General features: G+C 37.0%; 6 protein-coding genes across 6 annotated transcripts; 5 read left to right on the top strand and 1 right to left on the bottom strand. All coding sequences in view use genetic code 12, as the record gives it.

The window, feature by feature from the left end:
* Positions 1-115: 115 nt before the first annotated feature.
* PVL30_004621 (uncharacterized protein) lies at positions 116-1,015 on the bottom strand (the record flags this gene model as incomplete). Its single annotated transcript, XM_001524713.2, has 1 exon — positions 116-1,015. One exon carries the CDS (start codon positions 1,013-1,015, stop codon positions 116-118), a length of 900 nt encoding a protein of 299 aa, XP_001524763.2.
* A 1,227-nt stretch (positions 1,016-2,242) lies between these two features.
* AUR1 (Phosphatidylinositol:ceramide phosphoinositol transferase (IPC synthase)) lies at positions 2,243-3,295 on the top strand (the record flags this gene model as incomplete). The annotated part of the gene is made up of 1 exon (XM_001524712.2): positions 2,243-3,295. One exon carries the CDS (start codon positions 2,243-2,245, stop codon positions 3,293-3,295), a length of 1,053 nt encoding a protein of 350 aa, XP_001524762.2.
* A 3,475-nt stretch (positions 3,296-6,770) lies between these two features.
* PVL30_004619 (uncharacterized protein) lies at positions 6,771-9,008 on the top strand (the record flags this gene model as incomplete). Its single annotated transcript, XM_001524711.2, has 1 exon — positions 6,771-9,008. The coding sequence occupies one exon, from the start codon at positions 6,771-6,773 to the stop codon at positions 9,006-9,008; it is 2,238 nt and encodes a 745-aa protein (XP_001524761.2).
* A 1,633-nt stretch (positions 9,009-10,641) lies between these two features.
* On the top strand, positions 10,642-14,388 carry PVL30_004618 (uncharacterized protein; the record flags this gene model as incomplete). Its single annotated transcript, XM_001524709.2, has 1 exon — positions 10,642-14,388. One exon carries the CDS (start codon positions 10,642-10,644, stop codon positions 14,386-14,388), a length of 3,747 nt encoding a protein of 1,248 aa, XP_001524759.2.
* Positions 14,389-17,849: 3,461 nt separating this feature from the next.
* GPR1 (G protein-coupled receptor gpr1) lies at positions 17,850-20,141 on the top strand (the record flags this gene model as incomplete). The annotated part of the gene is made up of 1 exon (XM_001524708.2): positions 17,850-20,141. The coding sequence occupies one exon, from the start codon at positions 17,850-17,852 to the stop codon at positions 20,139-20,141; it is 2,292 nt and encodes a 763-aa protein (XP_001524758.2).
* Positions 20,142-21,771: 1,630 nt separating this feature from the next.
* Positions 21,772-23,916, top strand: SGE1 (multidrug transporter; the record flags this gene model as incomplete). Its single annotated transcript, XM_001524707.2, has 1 exon — positions 21,772-23,916. One exon carries the CDS (start codon positions 21,772-21,774, stop codon positions 23,914-23,916), a length of 2,145 nt encoding a protein of 714 aa, XP_001524757.2.
* Between the last annotated feature and the right edge of the window lie 88 nt (positions 23,917-24,004).

The raw sequence follows: 24,004 nt of genomic DNA, 5'->3' as shown, positions 1-24,004 counted from the left end.
ATAGAAGCTCTATTATATTGCAAAGCACTTTCCCTGCCTCCTCCTCCTCCTCCTCTTTCCCCTTCTCTTTCCCCGCTTAATAGAAAAAATTTCACTAATGATACTGGTTTAGCCTCTAAAAAATGTTTGCTTGGATCTTGATTTCGCCACCAACAGTAATCTCTTGCTCTCCTTTCCATTTATCACCTGGTGGCAACATAATCATTGAGTTGACATGTCCGGGCTCTACACAAAGCATTTGATGGAATCCATTTTTAGGTTCAAAGTCTGCCATACCCTCTGCCTTTTTGGTCCATGGGTTCCAAACCACAGAATCAGGCAAATTTGTCCTATGCAAATTGAACAACACTTTACCCTTGTCGATAACTTGTAATGTTTTTCTTTCATCAATATTCAAGTACTTTCTATCGAATTCCTCGTGGAATGAAATTGCCGGTGCTTTTTCGGTATATGTCTCCTTGATGAGTTGATCGTAACAATGTTGATCAACGAGGTTATTCACCAATGTATCAGTGATATCGTGGATCTTGTAATAGGTGTGGAATAACCAGTTGAATTCAAATGCCTCTTTGCCGGTGTTTTCAACTTCAATTGCAGTGGAAAGCTTATCGTCAGCGAGCGAAACAGTAAGGATCAAGGTAAAGTCATATGGCCATGCTGATTGTGCTTCACTAGGAATGTTCTCTGGACCCAAGCCAAATTGCACCGTCACTGGACTTTCTGTAGTCTGACCAAGAAACTCCCATGTTGAGTTTCTGGCAAATCCATGTTGTGGAAGCTTATAAGTTGGATGCGTCGAGTCGGACTGTTTTCCAAATACGGGGAACACAAGCGGGATACCACCACGAACAGGCTTAGAGCCATCTAAATGGGCCGCACTAGAAAGCCAAAGCTTTTCTTCATCTTGGTTCTTCCATGAAATAACAGTTGCTCCGTATTTGAGAATCGTTGCAGTGTTCTTTGCGTTGGATGGATCAGTGAGAATAACTTTATCGTCAAGTTCTTCAACAGGCATTGTAAATTGAGTCTAAAAAAACGGGATTGTGAGATTTTTTTTTGAAAAAAAAATAAAATAAAAAAAAACGTATGTGTTGTAAAAGGTGATTTAAAAGGTTGAATTGGTGTAGCAATTGGTATAACAATTGAGGTTGATGAGAAAGCAATGAAAGCGCATGAAATCCAAAGGTTCACCGTTTTTTTATTTTTTATTTTTTTATTTTTTATTTCTAATTCATGTCGCGGCGACTTGCATCCACGTTGCAAAAACAAAAAAAAAAACAAAAAAAACAAAAATCTGAAGATGGACATGTTGTGTAGGAAGTAATGTTTGCCATATAAAGGTGGTGAGATAAGGGTCTTGAAGAATGTCTCAAATTTACGGTTAGCTAAGAAGAATCATCAAAGAAAAAAAAACGATGTTGGTGATACATTGAAAGATCCTTATAATGTATATTGAAAAGGTGACTCGTCTACGTAGAATGTTACTTTGAAAAGGAAGCAAGGAAAGAAAAAAGGGACAAAAAAAATTGGCTTCTAAGAATATCATCAATCACAAGTAGGATGAATAAATTTGAACTTAATTGGGTGTAGTATTCACCACTAGATCAATCTTGGTAAGAAATGGGAAGGACTAAGCAATAGAGATAAACATACCAGACAAAAAAAAAAGAGGTCGATATCTGAACAATATGGTATAGGTGTACACATTACAATAGTCCAAAGATACGCCTTTTTCCTAAAAATGAAAAAACTCAACCATTCATCAATTGGATTAGGGGGAAATGTGTCAAGAACTACAATTGCAAATTGCAAATTGCAAATTTCGGTTCTCTGTTTTCTGTTTTCTGTTTTCTGTTTTGATGTCTCGCTTGTTAACATTTTTTTAAATTTCTTTTTTTTTTATTATTTTTATTTCTGGTTTCTCGGCTGTTGGAGTTTTTTACTTTTTTTTTTTTTGGTTCCTACTTGATCCATCACATCCGATTCGCGTTTCAGTCACAACAATCACCACTACCACCACCACTACCACCACCACTACCACCACCATCACCACCATCATCATCGTCTACCACAGAAACATTAAAAAAGAAGTAGAACCACCATTCTGATCACCACCGATAAAGCCCGTTTTTTCTTTTTTTTTTTTTTTCTTTCTTCTTTTTACAAAATTTTTGCAAATCCTACAACAACGAGTAGAAGGAAACACTTGCTTTCATCCTTTCCTCCAACAATGTCACGAACAATGACACGGTCCAATTCGCCGGTCCATAAGCCGTATAACTTATTCTATCGCTACTTTCTACTGGAAAAATCACCAACCTCCACATTACCAGACTTGGTAACTGATACAAATATTAGAACTTCAATACAACAGCTACGCCATCACAAATGGACTAGAGGTGAGATGTTTCACTATGGCTTTTTGACATCGACTCTAGTGTTTGTGTTTGCCATATACCCTGCATCCATAATCTATAAATTACCCGTAATAATTGCATTATTGACCATTCTTTCCGTACCCATGACCTCGCAATTCTTCCTTCCTGCATTACCTATCTTGACATGGCTTGCATTCTACTTCACATGTGCCAAAATTCCTCACGATTGGAAACCTGTTATCTCCGTTAAGGTGCTACCAGCAATGGAAACAATATTGTATAGCGACGACTTATCCAACGTCTTGGCCAAAGGTCACAACACTCCCTTGGACATCTTGGCTTGGTTGCCCTATGGTCTATTCCACTTTGGCGCACCATTTGTGGTTGCAGCCATAATCTTTTTATTCGCGCCACCAACAACCTTGAGATCCTTTGGATTTGCATTTGGATACATGAATTTGATTGGTGTGATCATCCAAATGTCCTTCCCTTCAGCACCACCTTGGTACAAGAATAAATACGGCTTGAACCCAGCCAACTACTCCATGAGTGGTTCACCAGGTGGATTAGGAAGAATCGACGAGTTGTTGGGCTTTGACATGTACACTACCGGATTCAGCACGTCGCCGGTGATATTTGGAGCATTCCCATCATTACACTCAGGATGTTGTATTATGGAGGTCTTGTTTATGACATATCTTTTTCCACAACTCAAATGGCTTTGGTTTTTCTACGCCTCATGGCTATGGTGGAGTACAATGTACTTGACTCATCATTATTTCGTAGACTTGATTGGAGGTGCAATATTATCATTGATATTTTTCATCTTTGTCAAGTATAAGTACTTGCCTAAAGTCAACGGCAGAAACAGATGGTCATACAATTCATTAGAATATAATGAGATTCCGAATTTATAGAGGCATAGTGTTTTCCTTTTTCCTTCTTCCTTTTTCCATTTTTCCATTTTTTCTTTATCTTTTCTTTTTTTTTTTTTTAGGGAAAAGAATGGAGGAGTGGAGGAGTGGAAGAGTGGAGGAAAAGGAGGAAGGTGGAAAGAAGAAGGACGAGATAAGAGAGAAAAGAATAGCAAGGAAAATCAAGAGAGGAAAGTGTTATGTGGTACAATCTTTTCCAGTTTGGAAATCATTTGCCATTTTTGCTGCCCTTTCCTGATCAATTTACTGCCATTTTTTTTTCATTGACTAATTTCATTCTTATCCTTCTTTTCCAAGCTCCTAAACACATAATGATTGTTCTTTTTTTTTTGGTTTTTTTTATTTAGACTTGCTAGCATAATTAGGCTACGAAGAGCTTACTATTAATTAATAATTGGTATTTACTTTATTCTGTTTTGGTAAACTCATCTCTTCATCATTAATTCTTTCGTCTGCCTTTCTCTCTTTTTCTTTTTTTTTTTTTAATTTATTTAATTTTTTGGATATATATATCTTTTACTGTAGTATTGCACAATTCCTGGGAGGCTTTTTGGTGATGGTTGCAATTTCCCAACCAAGCTTGTTGAGTTTCTTTTAACAGGAGTGTTTATTTTTATATAGTTTATGGTCATAGCATTTCTTGTTTTTTTGTTTTCTTCATCTTCACCCACACTACACTAATTGTATAATATCAATACATTATTCACGTGATAGTGTATAGCAGTGATATCAAGATTTCTTACAAGAAAACTGAATCAGGTAAGTGGGTTACCGCATCTGGGTACTTCCACACTTCCACATTTCCACACTTACCACTTTCTTTGCCTCACATGTATGTGCATTAGCTGTACCTGCAATAATGTTACATTCTCGACTGAAGCTACTTGATCATGAACTCATAGCACAAGAATAAAAGTGCTTGACCATCCAATACACGGAATTTGAACCAGCTGATAGCTTCACGCTTTTTTGCATTTTTTTTTTGAAGAAAATAATAATAATAATGATAACAACAACAACAACAACAATAATAATAATAATAATGTTAATAATGTTAATAATAATCTCTTTTATTTTTTGTTTGTATAGGCACTTCTCTTCACGGTGACGGTAGATGGGTATATTCAGGCACTGTTGGCGAAAATATCAAATACAGAAAAAACAAACAAACGAACGAACGAACGAACAAACAAACAAACAAACAAGCATACATAGAAACAAGCAAAATGGATAGAAAGTGCTGTAGAGGCTTGGTGTAATCTTTGTATGGTTTTTTTTTTCATCAAGAAACATTGCAAAGCATTTATTATTATTATTTTATTTTATTATTTTATTTTATAATTTTGAAGCACATTGGATAGGGACGAAAATAGGAGGTAATGGTCATTCAAGGGTTAGCAAAGAAGACTTTAGGACTGAGTTAGATTTCGTTTATGAGCGTCCAAAAGTAATTGCAATGCAACCAACACAAACAACGCGAACATAAAGCAATGGTTGGCAAGCCACGTACACTTCTCTCTTTGTATTTCCACGTCGTGATTGTGGTTAAAAAAGATTGGTGTTTGTTAAAACTGTGAAAAAAATAATAATTCAAATTCAATTGATAGGACAAATGTTTTGGGTAGCAAGAACGTTGGCCATCTAGATCCAGCAGATGCTTTTCTTTACTTTTCTTTACTTTTGTTTTGAAATTTCCCCTTTAATTTGCACCAACGTGGTGTTTTTAATGTTAGTGATGAAAACATTGTTGTTGTTTACTCTAGAGACCGCACTAAGAAAGTGCTACTAATGGTAATTTGCATATTTCTCAATACTTATAACACTATTCTGATCGTGAATTATTATTTCTTACCAATATTATCACTGATAAGAAGGGGGGGGGAGCGAGGAGATGAGGGTACGAAGGCAAAGTGTAAAAAGTAGAAAGGTGGAAAACATTGCGATTCCACAATTCATGGCTAGCAATTGGCAACCACACAAAAGACTCGAGGTCAAATGATAATTTTGTTTCCAGTGTATATGCATATATCATTTTCTGCCCTCTTCTCTTCCTCTTTTCTCCCCAAATTCACCATTGAAATGCATCTCTATGCAAGATCTCGCTAGAATCTTTAGTATAATTTTTCACCAGATATAATATTGGCAAGTGCACGTTGCAGTTCTCACTCACACAATTCTTCCACTGCTTGATATACCAATGTTGAAAGAAAATGTTACCTAGAAAATTGGTTACAAAGCTTTTAGAGGATGAAAATGCTGGTGCTGGTAAATGTAGCTTAAAAGATATTATAACAAAATCTATGTACTAGTTTTCAAACTGGTATCACGTGCCTTTGAGAAATAGTATTTGAACACATGTTTAGCATTTGTTACGTTTGAGTGAGTAAATGTGTGTTCTAGTTTATTTTTTTTATTTTTTTTTTTGTAATTTGCTTTCTTGACCTTTTCCTTTTCCTTTTCCTTTATCGTTTTTCGTTTTTGATCTTTCATTTTATTTTCAACTTTTTGGAACAAACAACTGTACGCGACAAGATGTTAAACTTTGGTTGACCAAGAGGTTGTGATGTTGGGAAAAAATTTACAAACAAACCCAAAAATTATACGTCGTTGGATGCTCACACGCACTATATATGGTCTTGGCACAAGGATATGAAAGCAGGAATTTCATAATCATCATCACCATCATCATCATCATCATCATCATCTTCTTCTTCTTCTTTTTTTTTGTTCGGTTTTCTTTTATTTGACTTTTACGAAAGGATCTACTAGTCCTAAGATATCGTGGTCCAAAATATATTCCGTGTTTTTGTGCTGGAAAATAAAAAAATATTATATCGTCAATTCCCACCCAGAAACATTGCTTGAACCATAACCAAATGTTCAGAGCTTGACTAACGCCAAATTTGGTTAACTTTGCTGATTATATTTTGACTTGCGATATAATTATGTTACCAATTATGAAGAGGTTTAAGAAAAAAAAAAGTAATCTTGAGTAATAATAATGATATTGATAGTAATAATAATAACAACAACAACAATAGGAGCTACAGGAGCAACTAAAATTACAATCACAACAATTTCCAAGCAATAATGAAGATACTTTGAAAGATAAACAAATATCAGGATGCAAGAGATGGAAATTTTAAAAAAAAGATGAAGCATGCATTAACAGCAACGCCTTATCGTGAGATACCTCAAAGTTCAAGTATATAACTACCTCGTTATTTCCCCTGGTCTGTGTTACCTTGAACATCTTTTTCCTTTCCCCTTCTTTTCTTTTCTTCTTTTTCTTGATAAACAAAGCTTTACACTCACTTATCTTCATAGATTATTCCTTCGCTATATATAAACATTGAAGAGTGGTTTTTTGTGACAGCATTCACTTCAATAACTATAACCATTTGATACATTCTACTTTTTTTTTTTTCTGGCTGGAGATTATTTGAATACGACAATTATGAGATTTCTTTCTGCAGCAAGCGTCTTGGCAGTGTTGACGAATTTGGTGGTTGGAGATGTAATGTATCTTCAAACCAATGAAGATACCCCCAAAACCGTTAATGTTGATGAAGCTGGTATAGTTTCTTTTGACGACACTGTCAATTTGATGGACGGGACTCTCTTTGAGTTTATTGATAATCAGTTGGTACTCGCGGATGATAATAACGTTATATTAACAGTTCTTTCTCCGGACAATATAATTGGTACAACTTCCGATTCATCGCAAGTTTTGGGTTCATGGACAATTAATGAAGAGAGAATTGTATTTTATTCATCAGCGCTTTATATGTGTAGCGATGAGTCACTGGTCTTTATTACAACATCGGATACTGGCGACTGTACTATGATAAGCTTTAAGCAAACCATCTTCCCAATCCCACCAGAAGACGAGACTGACCCAGTTGTTCCACCAGAAGACGAGACTGACCCAGTTGTTCCACCAGAAGACGAGACTGACCCAGTTGTTCCACCAGGAGACGAGACTGACCCAGTTGTTCCACCAGAAGACGAGACTGACCCAGTTGTTCCACCAGGAGACGAGACTGACCCAGTTGTTCCACCAGGAGATGAGACTGACCCAGTTGTTCCACCTGAGGAAAGCGACGATGTTGAACCACCAATCTCCTCTTCTGAGGACTCTGAAACAATTAGTCCCATTACTACATACTCTACTGAAGAATCTGAAGAACCTGAAGAAACAGAAGAACCTGAAGAAACAGAAGAGCCCGAAGAACCTGAAGAAACAGAAGAGCCTGAAGAACCTGAAGAAACAGAAGAACCTGAAGAACCTGAAGAAACAGAAGAGCCTGAAGAACCTGAAGAACCGGAAACAATTGATCCAGTTAGCACTTCTTCTACTTCCGATGAAACTGTATCACCTATTCTGATCTCCGATGTTTCATCCTCAACAACTGATGACGTTGACGACGAATCAAGTACCGCAGAAGTAACCTCAAGTACCGGTTTCACCGAGACTCCAACAGGCAGTGAACTTCCAATTCCACTTCCAACTGATGTTGTCGACCCCGAAAAGCCATTTGAACTCCTCACTAGATGGGATAACATTATAATACCATTTGGTTCCAACGGAACACATATAACCGTATTGAATGGAGATGCTATTATTTTCGAACTTGAAGACGGTTACTTGAGAGTGTCTGAGAGCTACGTGAGAGTATCAGATGATGGTCTTTTGGTTCTTAGCAACAGAGAAAGTGCCACAGCTGGATGGTCCTTTGAGGAAAATGTTCTTTCTTTTGAAACCCTTCAAAGCCGTTACACTTTTTCAAAACGTGCAGATGCAGAATTTTCACTTTGTGATGCCGAGATTGGTTATGTTGTTTACCTTGACGGTGGCTGCTACCCAATCGAAGTTGCTGCTGCTAACACGGAGGAAGATGTTCCTTCACAATCAGAACAACCTGGAGACGAAGAAGAAACTGGAGCACCATCTCCTGTTGATCCATCTGAATCTACTGAACCAAATGTGAGTGATAATGATGCAAGTGCATCCGAGGGTGCTGAACAAACTGAAGGCGTTTCACCAAATACTGATGCCAGCCTTACAAGTGAGGAGATTAGCGATTACTCTGTGATCTTGGCCACAACTACTGTTGATACCGTTATAACTATTACAGACTGCGGAGATGATAACGTTTGTACCGAGAGGGTTGTTACCACAGAGTCAGAGGTTGTCAACTCATCAACCATTAACAATATCCTCACGACATACCCTACCGAAGTCACAGTCACAATTACTTCCTGCGAGGAAGAAGTTTGCTCTGAACATCTCACAATTAGAAGAACTATTATTACAACATATTGCCCTGTCTCATCAACTATTCAAACTCAAGTTCTTCCAGTTGTCACCGATGTTACTGTAACAGTTACTGATTGCGATGGTTTTGTATGCGATGAAACTACTGTTATGGAATCCACTACTTATCTTACGACTACTGTAACTACATACTTGGTGGTTGAAGAGGAAAAACCCTTTGGACAACCAGACTTTGAAGGAAAGCCAGATAACGGACCTGCAACTATTGCAGGCCCAGTCCAAGAGTTGCAGAAACCTGATGTCAATGACGATAAGACTGTTGACATTCCATCAGAACTTCAAAATGGAGCCGGTAAAGCAATCTTGAATACATCTATGCTTACTTCCATCCTCATGCTTGTCTCATTTCTTTTGTAGTTGAATGAGACAGGCTATCGCTGAGCAAAAATGAAGACGTTAGCCAGAAATTTTTTTTGAAAAGGAGCCTAACGAAATGAAATAAATCAATTAAAAAAGAAAAAAAAATATAAAGTTAAATTTTAATGAATTTAACTCAAATAAAATAACATTTGATGTTAATTGTATAGGACTGAATATTAATATTATATATGAAAAGTACTAATATGCGTTAAAATGTAGGACTCTCCACCACAGTGATCTTGGGATTTCAATTTGTAGCAGCAAAATTATTCTTGTGCATTCTATACGAATCAATAAAGAAACAAGGGCAAAATGAAAAAAAAATTTCAAAGAGATGGGTTTGTTTAGCTTGTAAAAAAATAAAAAAAATAAAAGCGTTTTAACATGAACTTTCACAATCACGGAAAACCTTTTGTAGAAAACAACGTTGATGTTTTTGGTGAAGAAAAAAGCTAGGACAAGATGAAAATCGTAACCTACCATTTTCACCAGCCAAAAAAAATTAAAAATTGCGAGAAACCAAAATACAGGATTCTTCATTGCATGTTATACGAAAGAAGAAAGGATATTCCTTGGGTTTTTGCTTTTAACGTGTATATTATAAATCTTACTTTATTTCTCTTTGATTATACATTTCATTTCTTGACTTTACGAACAAATAAAAAAAAATATCGATACTCAAACTGTACATCATACACCCAGAGAAAGTGAATCTAAAGTAAACCAATAACAACAATAACAAAAATATAGCTGCTTAAATCTTTTACTTAAGTCAAGTACACACAAAGAGTTATCAAAAATTTCAAGATACGAGTTTCTATATTTTGACAAAACAAATACATCTTTTGGGTTTCAATGAGTGCAATTCATAGAATATTATTTTAAACTTTGAGGAGCGACCAAGGTATTTCGCGTTCTTCGGTATTATTTATAGTGCTGATTGCATGCATTTGCGAAGTGGGTAAAGGTGGGTTGGAGGGGTAGAGAAAGACCAACTATGATAACGTTGTTATTCTTTTTAGGATTTAAAATAATTGCTTTTTGAACAATGTTACATTTGAGTTTTTTTTTATCAATCCTTACCGCAAATAGCTATTTACAGGCTTATGAATTACCAATGGTAAAGACAAGGACATTTCCTTCATAAAAAATGATGAATGTTAAGACTTAAGGGATAATTTATTGGTCCTGATAAAGCAAAAGAGTAAACATATTTTTCAACGAAAGGAAACTTTTTTCTGGGAAATTTCAAGATACTAGATACAACGATTATTATTATTATTATTATTATTATAGGTGTATATATGGATAAATATGAATTAGCTTGGCTCAACGTGGTATACTAGAAGTTCTGTCAACATCAATACCTTGTTGCTCAATAGGTACTCGAAGCAAATATCCTCAACTTCATTTCAATTCAGAAACGTGGTTTATAAAAAGTGTGGGAACTTTGGCACCAATTAGAAACAGAGGAATAACCACACAACAAAAACAACAACAACAACAACTTTAGATGCGACCAAATATAAAATTGAAGGCAATAGCTATTTTGTTCTGTTGTTTAATTACACCGCTCGTCAATGGCTTCTCCATTCAAGCTGTTATTGATGGCATAAATTATTTCGTGATGATGGGAAACCTAAATGAATTAATAGGACTTGGTTCTACTAATTCTGGCGAAGATTTTGAGTACGACGCGGTTAGAGGTCTCACTTTGACCAGTCTTAATGGCGCAGTTTTTGTCAATCTTCCAAATCAACTGGATATGACAGTTTTGCTGTCGTCGGTATTTGATGCAGATGAGTTTTCGAATCAATGGACAACTTATTGTATTATCGATGGAATAGTCGCTTTCATTCATTCAGAGGGATTGTTTGCATGTGCAGTGGAGGAAGAAGATGAACTGGTAATCAACACCCTCTCAACTTATAAGTTGGCAGTTAATCGCCCAGATTGTTTAGATGTTCTGTTGATCTCTACCAATTATGGTTGCCAGCCGGAACCCATGATACTGCAATATACTACAAGCTGGATGTCAACATTAGAATGGGGAAATGAAATTACGCAATCTGGTATCGTTTTGATTTCTGATGAAGAAACTACAACTATTAGCACGTTTTTGCCCGTTGTTAATCAACATACAATTACATGGACCACCCTCAATGATGCAGATTTACTGACTACTCAACTGGGTGTTATTTCGTACGTTGAGGGAATATGGTCGGCTGTCACGACATACCCACCGCTTGAGTATACTACGTCATGGACGAGCAAGGTAGAGAATGGGCCGGTGATTACAGAATCGGGGGTGTTGCTGAAGGACGAGGAGCTTGATGCGTATGTGACAGTGTCAGTGATTCCACCTGAGGTGGGGAACCGGGTACTCAGTTGGACCACGGTGGACGAGAATGATGAGCCTGTTACACGATCAGGTATTGTTGCGTACGAGAGTGGAGAATGGGCGGTTGTCACGACATACCCACCGCTTGAGTATACTACGTCGTGGACGAGCAAGGTAGAGAATGGGCCGGTGATTACAGAATCGGGGGTGTTGCTGAAGGACGAGGAACTTGATGCGTATGTGACAGTGTCAGTGATTCCACCTGAGGTGGGGAACCGGGTACTCAGTTGGACCACGGTGGACGAGAATGATGAGCCTGTTACACGATCAGGTATTGTTGCGTACGAGAGTGGAGAATGGGCGGTTGTCACGACATACCCACCACTTGAGTATACTACGTCATGGACGAGCAAGGTAGAGAATGGGCCGGTGATTACAGAATCGGGGGTGTTGCTGAAGGACGAGGAACTTGATGCGTATGTGACAGTGTCAGTGATTCCACCTGAGGTGGGGAACCGGGTACTCAGTTGGACCACGGTGGACGAGAATGATGAGCCTGTTACACGATCAGGTATTGTTGCGTACGAGAGTGGAGAATGGGCGGTTGTCACGACATACCCACCACTTGAGTATACTACGTCATGGACGAGCAAGGTAGAGAATGGGCCGGTGATTACAGAATCGGGGGTGTTGCTGAAGGACGAGGAGCTTGATGCGTATGTGACAGTGTCAGTGATTCCACCTGAGGTGGGGGACCAGGTACTCAGTTGGACCACGGTGGACGAGAATGATGAGCCTGTTACACGATCAGGTATTGTTGCGTACGAGAGTGGAGAATGGGCGGTTGTCACGACATACCCACCGCTTGAGTATACTACGTCATGGACGAGCAAGGTAGAGAATGGGCCGGTGATTACAGAATCGGGGGTGTTGCTGAAGGACGAGGAACTTGATGCGTATGTGACAGTGTCTGTGATTCCACCGTTTATCACAGAGTATACTGTTACTTGGGAAACATTTTTGGAAGGTAATGAACCATTCACGCGCTCGGGTCTTTTGATTTATGCTGACGGTCACTGGATTACAGCTTACACTTTTGAAGCTTCGAGTTCCGTTTTTGTTGTTAGTAGCTCTTTGGACAAACAATCGTCTGGTTCAACTTTGTTTCCAATAGAAAACATACTGGAGAGTACCAGCACAGAACAGGTTAATGAATCCGGTTATTCACAACCTTATGATTCATCTTATTACAGTTATAGTATGAGTGAAATTCCTTTACCGACTTCAAGTGGGTCTGGGGATGAAGGGGATTACTCGTTTTCTACAAATACATTTAATGGTGAAAGCAATGAATTTTTTTCACAAACCATCGAGAACAGCAGCACTTATGATGAAGAGTCAACATCTTTTGAAACAAAAGTTGAGGAGACTAGCAATTTAGTGGTAACAAGCACTACTAGCACCGTGGATGAGGCGCCTTCCCTTTCCTTCCCCGATTGGCCAATTTCATCCACATCCGTGGTGATACCGGACCAACCGTTTGCATTGTTAACACTCGTAGACGAATTCTTGTATAATTTCGCATCAAATGGTTCGCATATCATTCTCCAAAATGACGCCGTGGTCCTTTTTACTATCATGGATGGATACCTTCAAATAGGAGATCAATACGTGAGAATTGATGAGAATGGAATATTATTAATCGGTGGAATTAACGTTGCTTCGCGAGGATGGGATATAGACGGTCAAGTTTTGACATTTGAAATGCCGACTGAAGTTCAAAGGATAGTTAAGCGAGACTCTGTTCAATTCTTTTACTGCGCTGCAGAAGTGAATTTTTTCGTCTCCGTGAACCCATTGGATGGATGTTTTCCCGTTGAAGTTGCTGCAGTAAATATTATATCTGATGCTGAAACCGATAGTATAGGTCTGAACACCATTGTGGAAACGGGGCTTTCTTTAAACGAAACTTATGAATCAAGTGAGTTTGATATCTACACCGAGGAGAGTGATCAGAATGAAAGCACATATGGTATGAATTTATCAACAAACTTTTTGACGCTGGATTTTTTGGAAGAGACTGAAATGTTCACGAGTCTGGAGCCAGTAACGAGCTTGCAGTCTGATTTAGTTACAAGAACACTTGATACTTTGCAGGTCTTGACGATAATAGAATCAGATACTTCGAGAAAAAGTATGGCTATACCCATCTCCACGTCAGGTACTTATTCGGTGGAAACTTCTGTTTCAGTTCAAGTGTCGAGGACCGAAAATTTTTCGGCAAAAAGCGAAACAAGAGGTTCATTCACAACCAAGATGTTTTCTTCGACAACAACAGATGTAGTATTTGTCACGATTACAAACTGTGGGGCCAAAATTTGTGACACTTTAATCTCTATGGAAGGGATCTCAACCGCGGCCAATATTGAAAGTGCAAAAACTACTCCGGCGCTTCAGCATACACAACAACAGTCGCTGGTTGTGTTAGTTAGTAATTGCTGGGGAACTAGCTGTACGGAATGCTCGACGTTAATCCAGATGAAAATTACAAAATCTCAAACATGCAATACGAAATGTAAAAGTGTCAGCCTAGATGCAAGCGATGAATCAATGTTTAGAAGCCAAACACGCCTAAGTTTGCAAAGTATGCTTACCATTGAAGCTCTCGAGATGAATCTGGTTAAAGATGACTTAAAAAAAGTTGTGAGTATTACAAACAACAATTCGGGCGGACTCTCTGATGAATACCACACTGATTCACCCGACCATATTATATCACCGATTGGTATGGTTACGAAAAATAATAAATTATCAGAAATTATCAATGACGCGGGATCGCATATGACAATTACCAGCTTAATATCTGATGACAGCTTAATTAAAGAGAGTCATTCTTCAATTTTGAACGAAAATAAATTTAATCTGAACACTTTTGATTCAGATGAAGACTCGCCAAAAAATTTAGGACAAAATATTTTGCAATCATTTTTCCTGAGGACATTACTTGGGATAACGGTAATCGTTTTGTTTTTATGAACTTGAGATAAATGGCATCAGTAGATATTGGTATCACCAAAGAATTATTCTCCAAATTAGAGTATCAAACAATCGTATAAAGAAGTATATTTTAGTCAATTCTTATTGGATAATATATTTAATTGGAATTTTTGCAAATTTATTTGTTCTTTCTGGTATTAAGTTATGCAACTAGATTATCGTATGTTCTATATAATATTCAAGTAAGAAAAAAAACAGTATTAAAGTGGAAAAGAACCTCTTGTAGTTTTTTTAAAAAGTTGGCTTTAGATTTCCTTTTCTTTCGGTAATAAACTTATCTATCTTGTCCCAGCAAGTTAAAGTTCACAAAGAGTGTGCATGCATTTCATTTCAAAATCCAAATTGAGAAATTTGAGCATCGAAAATAAGGATATGCTTTGCAAGTTGAATAGACGCGTTCTTATCGAGCTTTAAGTATTGCAACTTAACTTTGATTCCGAAAGCAATAAGTAAATCGAAGATGGATAAAGAAGTGGAGGAAAAGAAACAAAAGAAAAAAAATTGAGAGGAGGAGGCTCCAATTATGAAGGCGATGAAGAGGTAGAATCCAGTTATTGAGCATTGTTTTCTCAACTTCAATCAAATTTAATTTTAGTAACAGTCAAACACAATTTTTTTTTTTTATACTTGAAGTATGAGAGGTGTTTGAATCACCCCATACTTTTTTTTTTTTTTTTAAACAGTATACATTTCTCATGAGATTCTAGATCAAGTTGCAAATTCTCCAAACTCAGCTTATCTTTAAAAATCAGACCGACAAAAAAACTAGGTGTCTTGCAAAAGAAAATACTCAAACCATTTTGAACTGTTGCTCATGATAAACTATACTACTAATATAATCCGCTAATATTGACATTTAACACCTACTGATGGTCTCTATGAAATCGCAAAGAGCATTGTATTTACCATATAAAGTGGGCAAACAAGAGTAATTCCTTAAACTTGAAGAACACTGATTGTATTTACTCGCTTACAGAAAGCAAATATTTTCCACATTGTGAAAAGTGCCGAGCTATAACAAGAACGTATTGAGCAGTTGCTATAGCAAATATAGTGAACAATTTATTAGAATGCCTAATTGATTCAAGTTCGACATAAGGTGAGCTTAGAAAATCGGATTAACTTCCCGGCTTTTTTTTTTGGCAAAACATTTATTTATATGGGTAAATCAACATCTTTTTAAATGTTAAATTTTCCGATTTTTCCTACAATTATTCAATTTTAGTTGCTTTTGGCCTTCTTTTTAACTTTTTTTGTAATATTTATTTTACATCCAAAGCTACTTTAAGACTTTGATACCAAAATATCTTCAACTTAGAAGAATCCTTTTTGTTTTCTTTCTAAAAAAATATAATAAAGTCTTCTTTTTTTTAAAGAAGTTTAGTTGGTTTTGCTGGTGCTGAAAATGTTTCCGATTTTTATCATTTTGACTATCAATTGATGATAACAATATGTCATCAACAGCCTCAATAATTTCTGTACTGTCCAAACCATCCATATTGCTGGGTTTGTCGATAAAGTGCGATATGAAACTATATAACGCAAGAAGTTTTGATTCTGATCGTTTCAACTATTGCTAAACGTACTAGCGGCTGCATTAATAATAGACAATACAATCAAGCTATCATTGATAAAAGGTCCATTTTTGTTTCAACAAACTTAAAATTGACTTGTTCAGAACAACTTAATGATGAAAAAAAACAACAGAACGATAGATAAGAGATTTAGTTTCTACGTTTATTTCGACAATAATAACTTGCATTGAGGGCTAGTGCCATATAACAACAACAACACATCAACAACAACAACACATCAACAACAACAACACATCAACAACAACAACACATCAACAACAACAACACATCAACAACAACAACCATTAACATCAGCTGCACAGTAGCGGTAAACTGCCTTTTTACTGCAATAACTAAATTTGAGGATAGCGATTGCCTGAAAATCTTTTACTATAGGGAAACAACAAGCTCAGTGATAGTAACTACAACACTCGAAGGAATACCAACAGATATACCAATTTGATTGCTGTTGATAGTTGTATAAACAAGAGCAAGTTCTCGTTCGATTAGTAGTCCTTGTGATCTTGAATGATTTCACTTATTCACACACTATATGTTGTTGTTGTTGTTGCTGTTGTTGTTGCTGTTGTTGTTGCTGCTACCGTTCTTGTTATTGTAGTTTGTTTTATTTTTAGTCCTCCCTCGTCGAGTAATACACATTGTAAATTGTTCAACTGTAGACTAATGAGGAAAGGTCACTGTTATGTTAGATATATATACTAATACAAAATTTACTGTATTGCTGTAAAAAGCGCTGTCTGAAGTAGTTTACATTAGGAAATATCGAACCTCAATATTTTGAACTGTTTAAGCAACTTTCTTCAACAGAATTTCAAACTAGATTGGCAAAAGTTGAGCATGAATGCTGGATATTGATAAAAGCATTTCGTGATTGAATAATAAATAAAGTCACCGTAATAGATCAGTTCAAAGGAGAAGAGAAAAAAAAAACAAATTTTATATAGACAAAAGCATAGAAAGACTGCCATCAATACATTTACTTGATATTGTTCAAGAAACTCAATTAAGAAGAAACGAAAAGAAGGCTTCTTTGCAATTAGTGTTTACTGTAGCATGTAATGGAATATACAAGTGTTTATACCATTATTCGTAAATACTATCGCAGAGATGGCTGGGAAAGTGTCACAAAGAGATGTTGGGCGGGTAAGCAGGTGTGAACAGGAAGAGGAAGAACCAAACAAAAAAAAAAAAAAAAAAGTCTAGATGAAGCACAAAAAGAATTACAAAAACAGAGATTGTTCTCACCAAACCTTTTCCAAAAATCCTTTTCCTTTGTATCTTTTATATACAAATTCTACTTACCCATACTACACCTTGCATTTAATTCCACTTCCATAGACACTGGCATTTGTTTCTGTTGAACAGTTTTGTGATTACCCACTATAGTTGAAATTTTTCTTCTCAACCACCATCCCATTTTCACTCAAGCTCGTACTGTGCAAGCTACTATCAATCTTTTATTTGCTTCATCTATTACTATCGAATAGTTTGCTATACATTTCTTCAACTTTTCCAATTTACTGCTAATATCCCCTTTTCCTACCCCCCATATTTTTCAATTCTTCCAAGTTTCCTTCTTCCATTTTTTCCCCTTTTTTTTATTTTTTTTTTCTATTCACTTAGATTTTTCACAAATTCAAAGAATTATACAAAGAAAAATACAAGAGCCTCAACCAACCTGGTTTTGTTAAAAAAGGTTTTAAACTTGATATTAGCACGCTTGTTTCTACGTTAGCGTTTCACAGAATTAACACCAAATCCAATTATATTTCGACTTTGTTATTTTCATGCACTTCGAGCTTTCTACCATAGTTGACTTTTAAAGAAAGATTCAGCTATTCAAGTATGATTCAAAGTATCGTACTGGGTGATCCGGCAAGCCTGGAAAATTGTGCATTCAAGTTTTGTAAAAAATGCTATACACGTGAGAGTATAAATGCATTCACATATCTTGCCAGTAGTATTTTTGAATCAGCCACTGCATCGTTGCTAACCTCAGATCCGGCAACACAACCAGCAAGTAGTCCTATGATAATTGCTACAACAAACGCGGCAGCTAACCCATCATCTGGTTCGATGACCAAGTCATTTATGGCACAAGGAATTTCAAAAATGTTTGTGGAGAGCCTTCCAAACATATTTAAAAGAGCCGAACGAACTAATCAGATTGCAAAGTTCACCGACCATGAAGCATTTGTGCAAAGAGTGGTTGCAACATCAGCCTCGTGCGCGTCCATATTTGCGGTTTTGGTAGCATTGTATTTTCTTTCAGCGATAGATCCAAAGCGACTAGTTTTCCGACACCAATTGATTTCATTTTTGCTACTTTTTGATTTGCTAAAAGCATGTATTCTACTCATATACCCTACGAGAGTCATGACCCATACTTCCTCGTACTACAATCGAAAATTTTGTCAAGTTGTGGGCTTTTTCACCGCTACGGCAATTGAAGGTGCTGATATTGCAATATTATCATTTGCATTGCACACTTATCTACTTATTTTTAAACCTTCGCTTAATATGAAACTGCCGCATTTGAACAGGGTTGAAGGTGGTTTATACAAAATACGATGGTTGGTGTATTCGCTTTCCATTGTAGTTCCTTTGGTATTTGCCAGTTTGGCATTCATTAATGGGACTGGGTATGATTCATTGGTTTGCTGGTGCTACTTACCGGAAAGGCCAGTTTGGTATAGGTTGGTATTGAGCTGGGTACCGCGATGGTGCATTGTTGTTGCAATCTTTTTGATCTATGGCATGATTTATTTCCATGTGATTAAAGAGTTTAAGATATTGAATAGCTTGTTCACAACCACAAGTAGAGAAGGTCCATTAAAATTCAAGGACCAGATGCCGACTTTTTTTGCATCTTTTAGATACTTTTTCTTGTCAGTAAAAAGTCGACTATTCCCCAAACTCGTACTTTCAGAGGGATCCAATGGTCTCAGTGCCACACAGCTGCGACGAAGCCATAATAATTGCCTCAGTAGAGAAGCTACGAGCTCTCGTGGGATTGACACAGCAAATTATGAAGGCAATTCTGACGAGCTGGAATCAAACGAAGTGGATGACTTGAGTGAACTAGAAGAGGACTTGTTTGCATACCACCCTGACTTTCCATTTCCCCCCAAGAAATCATCAACCACTTTTGAAGATGCTGGTATTCAGCAAGCTAGTATCGAGCATTTTCAAAAGCGACAGCGGATAATTCAAAAGCAAATGAAGTCGATATTCATCTATCCATTTGCATATTGTTTCATTTGGTTATTCCCGTTTATTTTACAAACAACCCAATTTAATTACGAAGAGGAGCACAAGCCTGTATACTGGTTGAATGTTCTTGGTGCTTTTATGCAGCCTTTTTTTGGGTTTGTTGATTCAATGGTTTTTTTTTACAGAGAGCGGCCATGGAAGTATACTGCAATGAAGTGTTTCCAAAGAGAGCACAAACAAAGAATCGATAATATTATTGAAAGTAGTTTATCGCAGCCGCGGTATAGCAATGCCGCCCATTCTACAAATACGGCAGCTACAAGTGACAGAATTGCGAGGAACTCGCTCAATGCTGGCGTAGGGTTAGTTGACATTAGCAAGTATAGAGCGTGGAGAAGGGTTCTTTGTAAATGGAAATTCCCATTGTTTTCGCTCCCGACGGAGGCCAACATTAAAAAGTATCAAGATAAATATATTCGGAAAAAGTTGCAAGAACGTGACCAAACCTCTGAAGCAATGCTGGTTGAGAACACACCACAAAACACGTTTCCAAAAATCAATAAACCTTTGAAGACTTATGATGGAATAACAATGAATAATAGCAAGAATAGCAAGAACAACAGCAGCAGCAGCAACAACAACAGCAACAACAACAACAATTACCACGGTGCAGATCAAAGAGAACAAATCGATCCGTTATCCACTACCAATGGTCATCTGTTTGATAATATACTTTCAGATGAGAGTAATACATTCCCATTGGCCGATAGACCGAAACGTAATGGTGTGGTGCCTCTGCCTCGTGATCAGCAATACAACTCACCGCCAGTTTCACCTGGCCACGTATTTGCTGATATGGCGCGGAATACCAATGATAGTGACACTGGTGATGAATTAGACTTTGAACAATTTTTAAAATCGTAAACAATTTGAAGACACAAGGTGGCAGAGAAAGAAGAAACCAAAGTTGTTATGTGTATGTGTGTATGTAAGTGTAGGTGTGTTTATGTGTGTTTATGTGTGTGCATCTGTCTATCTTGTGGGCATAAATGCGTGCTTCAATAGAGTCTTGATGTGATGCATTTGACAACTAATCCTCACATTTTCTACTCTTCTTAATGAAAGAAACCAAAGATGAATTTGTTTTTTTCTTGTTACTCTCATTATCATTGGGAAAAAAGTTGAATGGTTGTTACTACCTGCTATCTTTTTATTTTTCAGTTATATTTTCATTAGCATTGTTTACAATCTTAATCATATGCAATCTACATGCCGTAACAAGAGTAGTTTTGATACAAAGACCCCAAAACAAAACAAAAATGGGTTATTGGGCATCGACATTATCAACATTAATTTTACCAAGACCATTTAATAGAATACATTGGTATATGCGGCTGTATTTTTTTTTTCATTTGTTCTTTTTTCATTTTCTTTTTTGGTACATTTCTTAATGTTACAGTTTGTTCAGGGTCCCTCTGTTTAGTCCCTTTTTTGAATCTACCAACATGTCACATAATTAAAGTTGAAACTATAATTCTTTACATCTTTATAGTCGTCTAGTGTGTACCTTAATTTTTCTCTAAAAGGGTTGAAAAAGGTTCAAGTGAAGATAAACGAACGAAATTGGATCTTGTTTTACCTTTTCATTACTATTTGTTTCTGTTTTGAACTGTTTGCGTGAGAAGTTTGGTATTGATTGCTGTGTAGTTACAAAAGTGTAAAAGAATAGAGAAAGAGAGAGAGAAAGAGAGAGAGAAAGAGAGAGAGAGGGATGAGTGTGTATGTGTCTATGGCAGGGGGAGGGGGGGGTGGAATGTAGAAGGAGGAAAAGCTTTGAAGAAGAGGAGGGATTGAGAAGAGTATATTGGATTGCTCTTCAACAAAAATTCATCTCCTTATGCAAGGTTTTTCGGCGAAGCAAAAACAAAGCTGAACAAACAGCAAGTTGAAAACAAAACAAAACAAAACAAAATAAAATAAATGAAAAGAAAGGGAAATAGAGGGGGAGGTGGTTTAGACTAAAAGAAATAATGATCTTGTGCTCCACAATTTGCGCACTTCGGGGAATAAGTTTCATAACTATTCTGATTTCGATTTTGCTTTTCAATTTGAAATACTCCCGCTATTTCTTCCTCTTCCTCTTCCTCTTCCTCTTCTTCTTTCATAGATATATCGAAATAATTTGAATTATTTTGACTCAACGCAAAATTCCATATCCCTTGAAAGACTTGTTTTTTTTTTCATTTTTCTATTCTTTTGCAAATTACTATTATGATCTACCCATTACGGTTTTGAACAAGTAATTTTTCATCCCACACTGAAATCATTATTATCATAATCATAATAATAATAATAATAATAAGAAAAAAGAAAGAATAAAGAAGAAACAAGAAAAAGACCATAAACCGGGAAGGAAACAAGATAGTCTTATCCTATTTTCATAATAAAGCAAAACTGAGAGTAAAGAGAAACAGCAAAAGCTTTTCACAGTCATAAAACATATTGCATTTGCATAATATTCATTCTACTATAAACGAGATCCTGACTGATCAAGATGGCCACTAATAATACTCAAGTGAATATAAACGAGCGTGCTGTGCAAAATAGATCTAGTCAAGATGATTTTGGCAGACAAGATTTACAAAATGGCAGTATTGCTCCAGGTACTGCTACTTGCAATGGAAACCAAGATATGGATCTCAATCACTCAGATGCAAATGATAGCCAAAATAACTATACAAGTCGCACTAGAAACAACTCTGCTCAAACTTCATCTACAATCAGCCCACTGCTGCGACGAGCATCTGATCAAGAATTTAATGAATCACCCAATCAACATCCCGATGAGACGCTGCACCACGAAAAATATTATGAAGCCGATGCCGGTGATGGCACAAAAGCACACGAACAATACCTACATGGCTTACCATTATTCCTCACCTTGATATCCTGCATAATATCCCTTTTTATAGTTGCCCTTGATCAGACTATTGTTTCCACCATATTGACCACTGTGGGTGACCAATTCAACTCATTTGAAAAAGTAGGATGGTTGACATCGGGGTTTATGTTGCCCATGGCATGTCTTGTTCCATCATATGGTAAGATCTCCATTGCCTTTGGACGTAAAGTTACCTTGATTGTAGGGATCATTATTTTCGAGATTGGATCACTCATTTCCGCATTGAGCAACTCAATGAGCTTGCTCATTGGTGGACGTGTGATTCAGGGTATTGGTGGTGGAGCTGTTCAAAGTATGGTGATGGTGATCTTGACTGAAAGTGTTCCAATCTCGAGAAGATCATTGGCTTTTGCATGTGTAGCTGTTGTTTGGTCGACTAGTTCGGTGTTGGGACCCATTATTGGTGGCGCGTTGGAAAAAGTTAGTTGGAGATGGTGTTTCTATATCAACTTACCCATTGGTGGCTTTAGTTTGATTGTGTTGATGCTTGGTTTCCACCCACCAAGAGCCCAAGGAAACATTCGAGAAAAGCTAAAGAAAATAGATTACATGGGAACCTTTCTTGTTACATCTGGAATAGTATTGGTGCTATTGGCGATGACATTTGGCGGAGTAGATTTTGCATGGAACTCAGCTGCCATAATTTGTCTTTTCGTTATTGGTGGTGTTTTGTGCATATTATTCCTTGTGTGGAATTTTGGATTCAGTAGCAATCCAATCATTATGAAGGAATTTGTAAAGTCTCCTGCGATTATGGCAGCGGTGATTAGTGCCATGTTCAATTTTGCCTTTTTCATTGCTAATTTAACCTATTTGGCCATTTACTTTCAAGTGATTTTTGATGCAAGTAGTTTGCAATCCGGTATTGACCTCCTACCATTGTTAATAACAGTTACTGTAACATCGTGTTGCAATTCATTATTTCTCAATGTTATGAAGAATGTCAAATTGACAATGATCTTATCAGGAGTGTTGAGTCCCATTGGTACAGGACTATTTTTACTCCTTGGAAGAAACTCAAGTTTAGGATTAAGAATCGGAATAATGATTGTGAGCGGAATATCAATTGGGTTGCAGTTTCAAAGCTCGTTGCTTAGCGCGCAATTGGTGGCCCCAAAGGACATACCTGGAGCATTGATCATGGTCACTGTATTTGTTAATTTCATGAAGAGCTTAGCATCAACTATATCTGTGACTATAGCGCAATTACTTTTCCAAACCACAGGTGCTACATACATCAAGGATTTGCAAAATACATTGAGCCAAGATACACCCGGGTATGAACAGTTTAAGCAAATCCCATCGGAGACGTTGATATCGAACCCGAGATCAGTGAAAAATCTATCTAGCGAGATTCAAGATCAAGTATTGGACCAGTTTGTTAAGGCATTGAAAAATGTATTTTATTTTGGCTTGGCGTTGGCAGTTGTATGTTTCTTTGCGTCTTTTTGCACAACGAATAAGAAGATACCCAAGAACAAAGACATCAAGACAAAAGAGAGTGGTGATGAAGAGGATGATAAAGAGGAAGAAGAGGACAAAGGGGAAGACAAAGGAAATAGGGAGGGAGATGGAGAAGGGAATGTAGAGAGCAAGGAAATGAAAAAAAGAGTAGAGTCGAATCGTAGTGTTGATGCCAGTGCAAGTCCAAGCATGAGTGCCGAATCCAAAAGCGATGTCGAGAACAGTGAAGAAGAGGTACGGATGGAGACAAACAAGGACAGCGCAAATGCTTAAAAAATGAAATGAAAAGCACAAGCTGGTACTAGTAGAATAACCACACCACCAGTTATATCAACGAGATAAGAAAGAGCTGATTACATAG

This window comes from Lodderomyces elongisporus, chromosome 6, assembly GCF_030384665.1.
Source record: "Lodderomyces elongisporus chromosome 6, complete sequence".
Classification (NCBI taxonomy): Eukaryota; Fungi; Ascomycota; class Pichiomycetes; order Serinales; family Debaryomycetaceae; genus Lodderomyces; species Lodderomyces elongisporus.
This window is presented reverse-complemented; position numbering and strand designations above follow the sequence as displayed.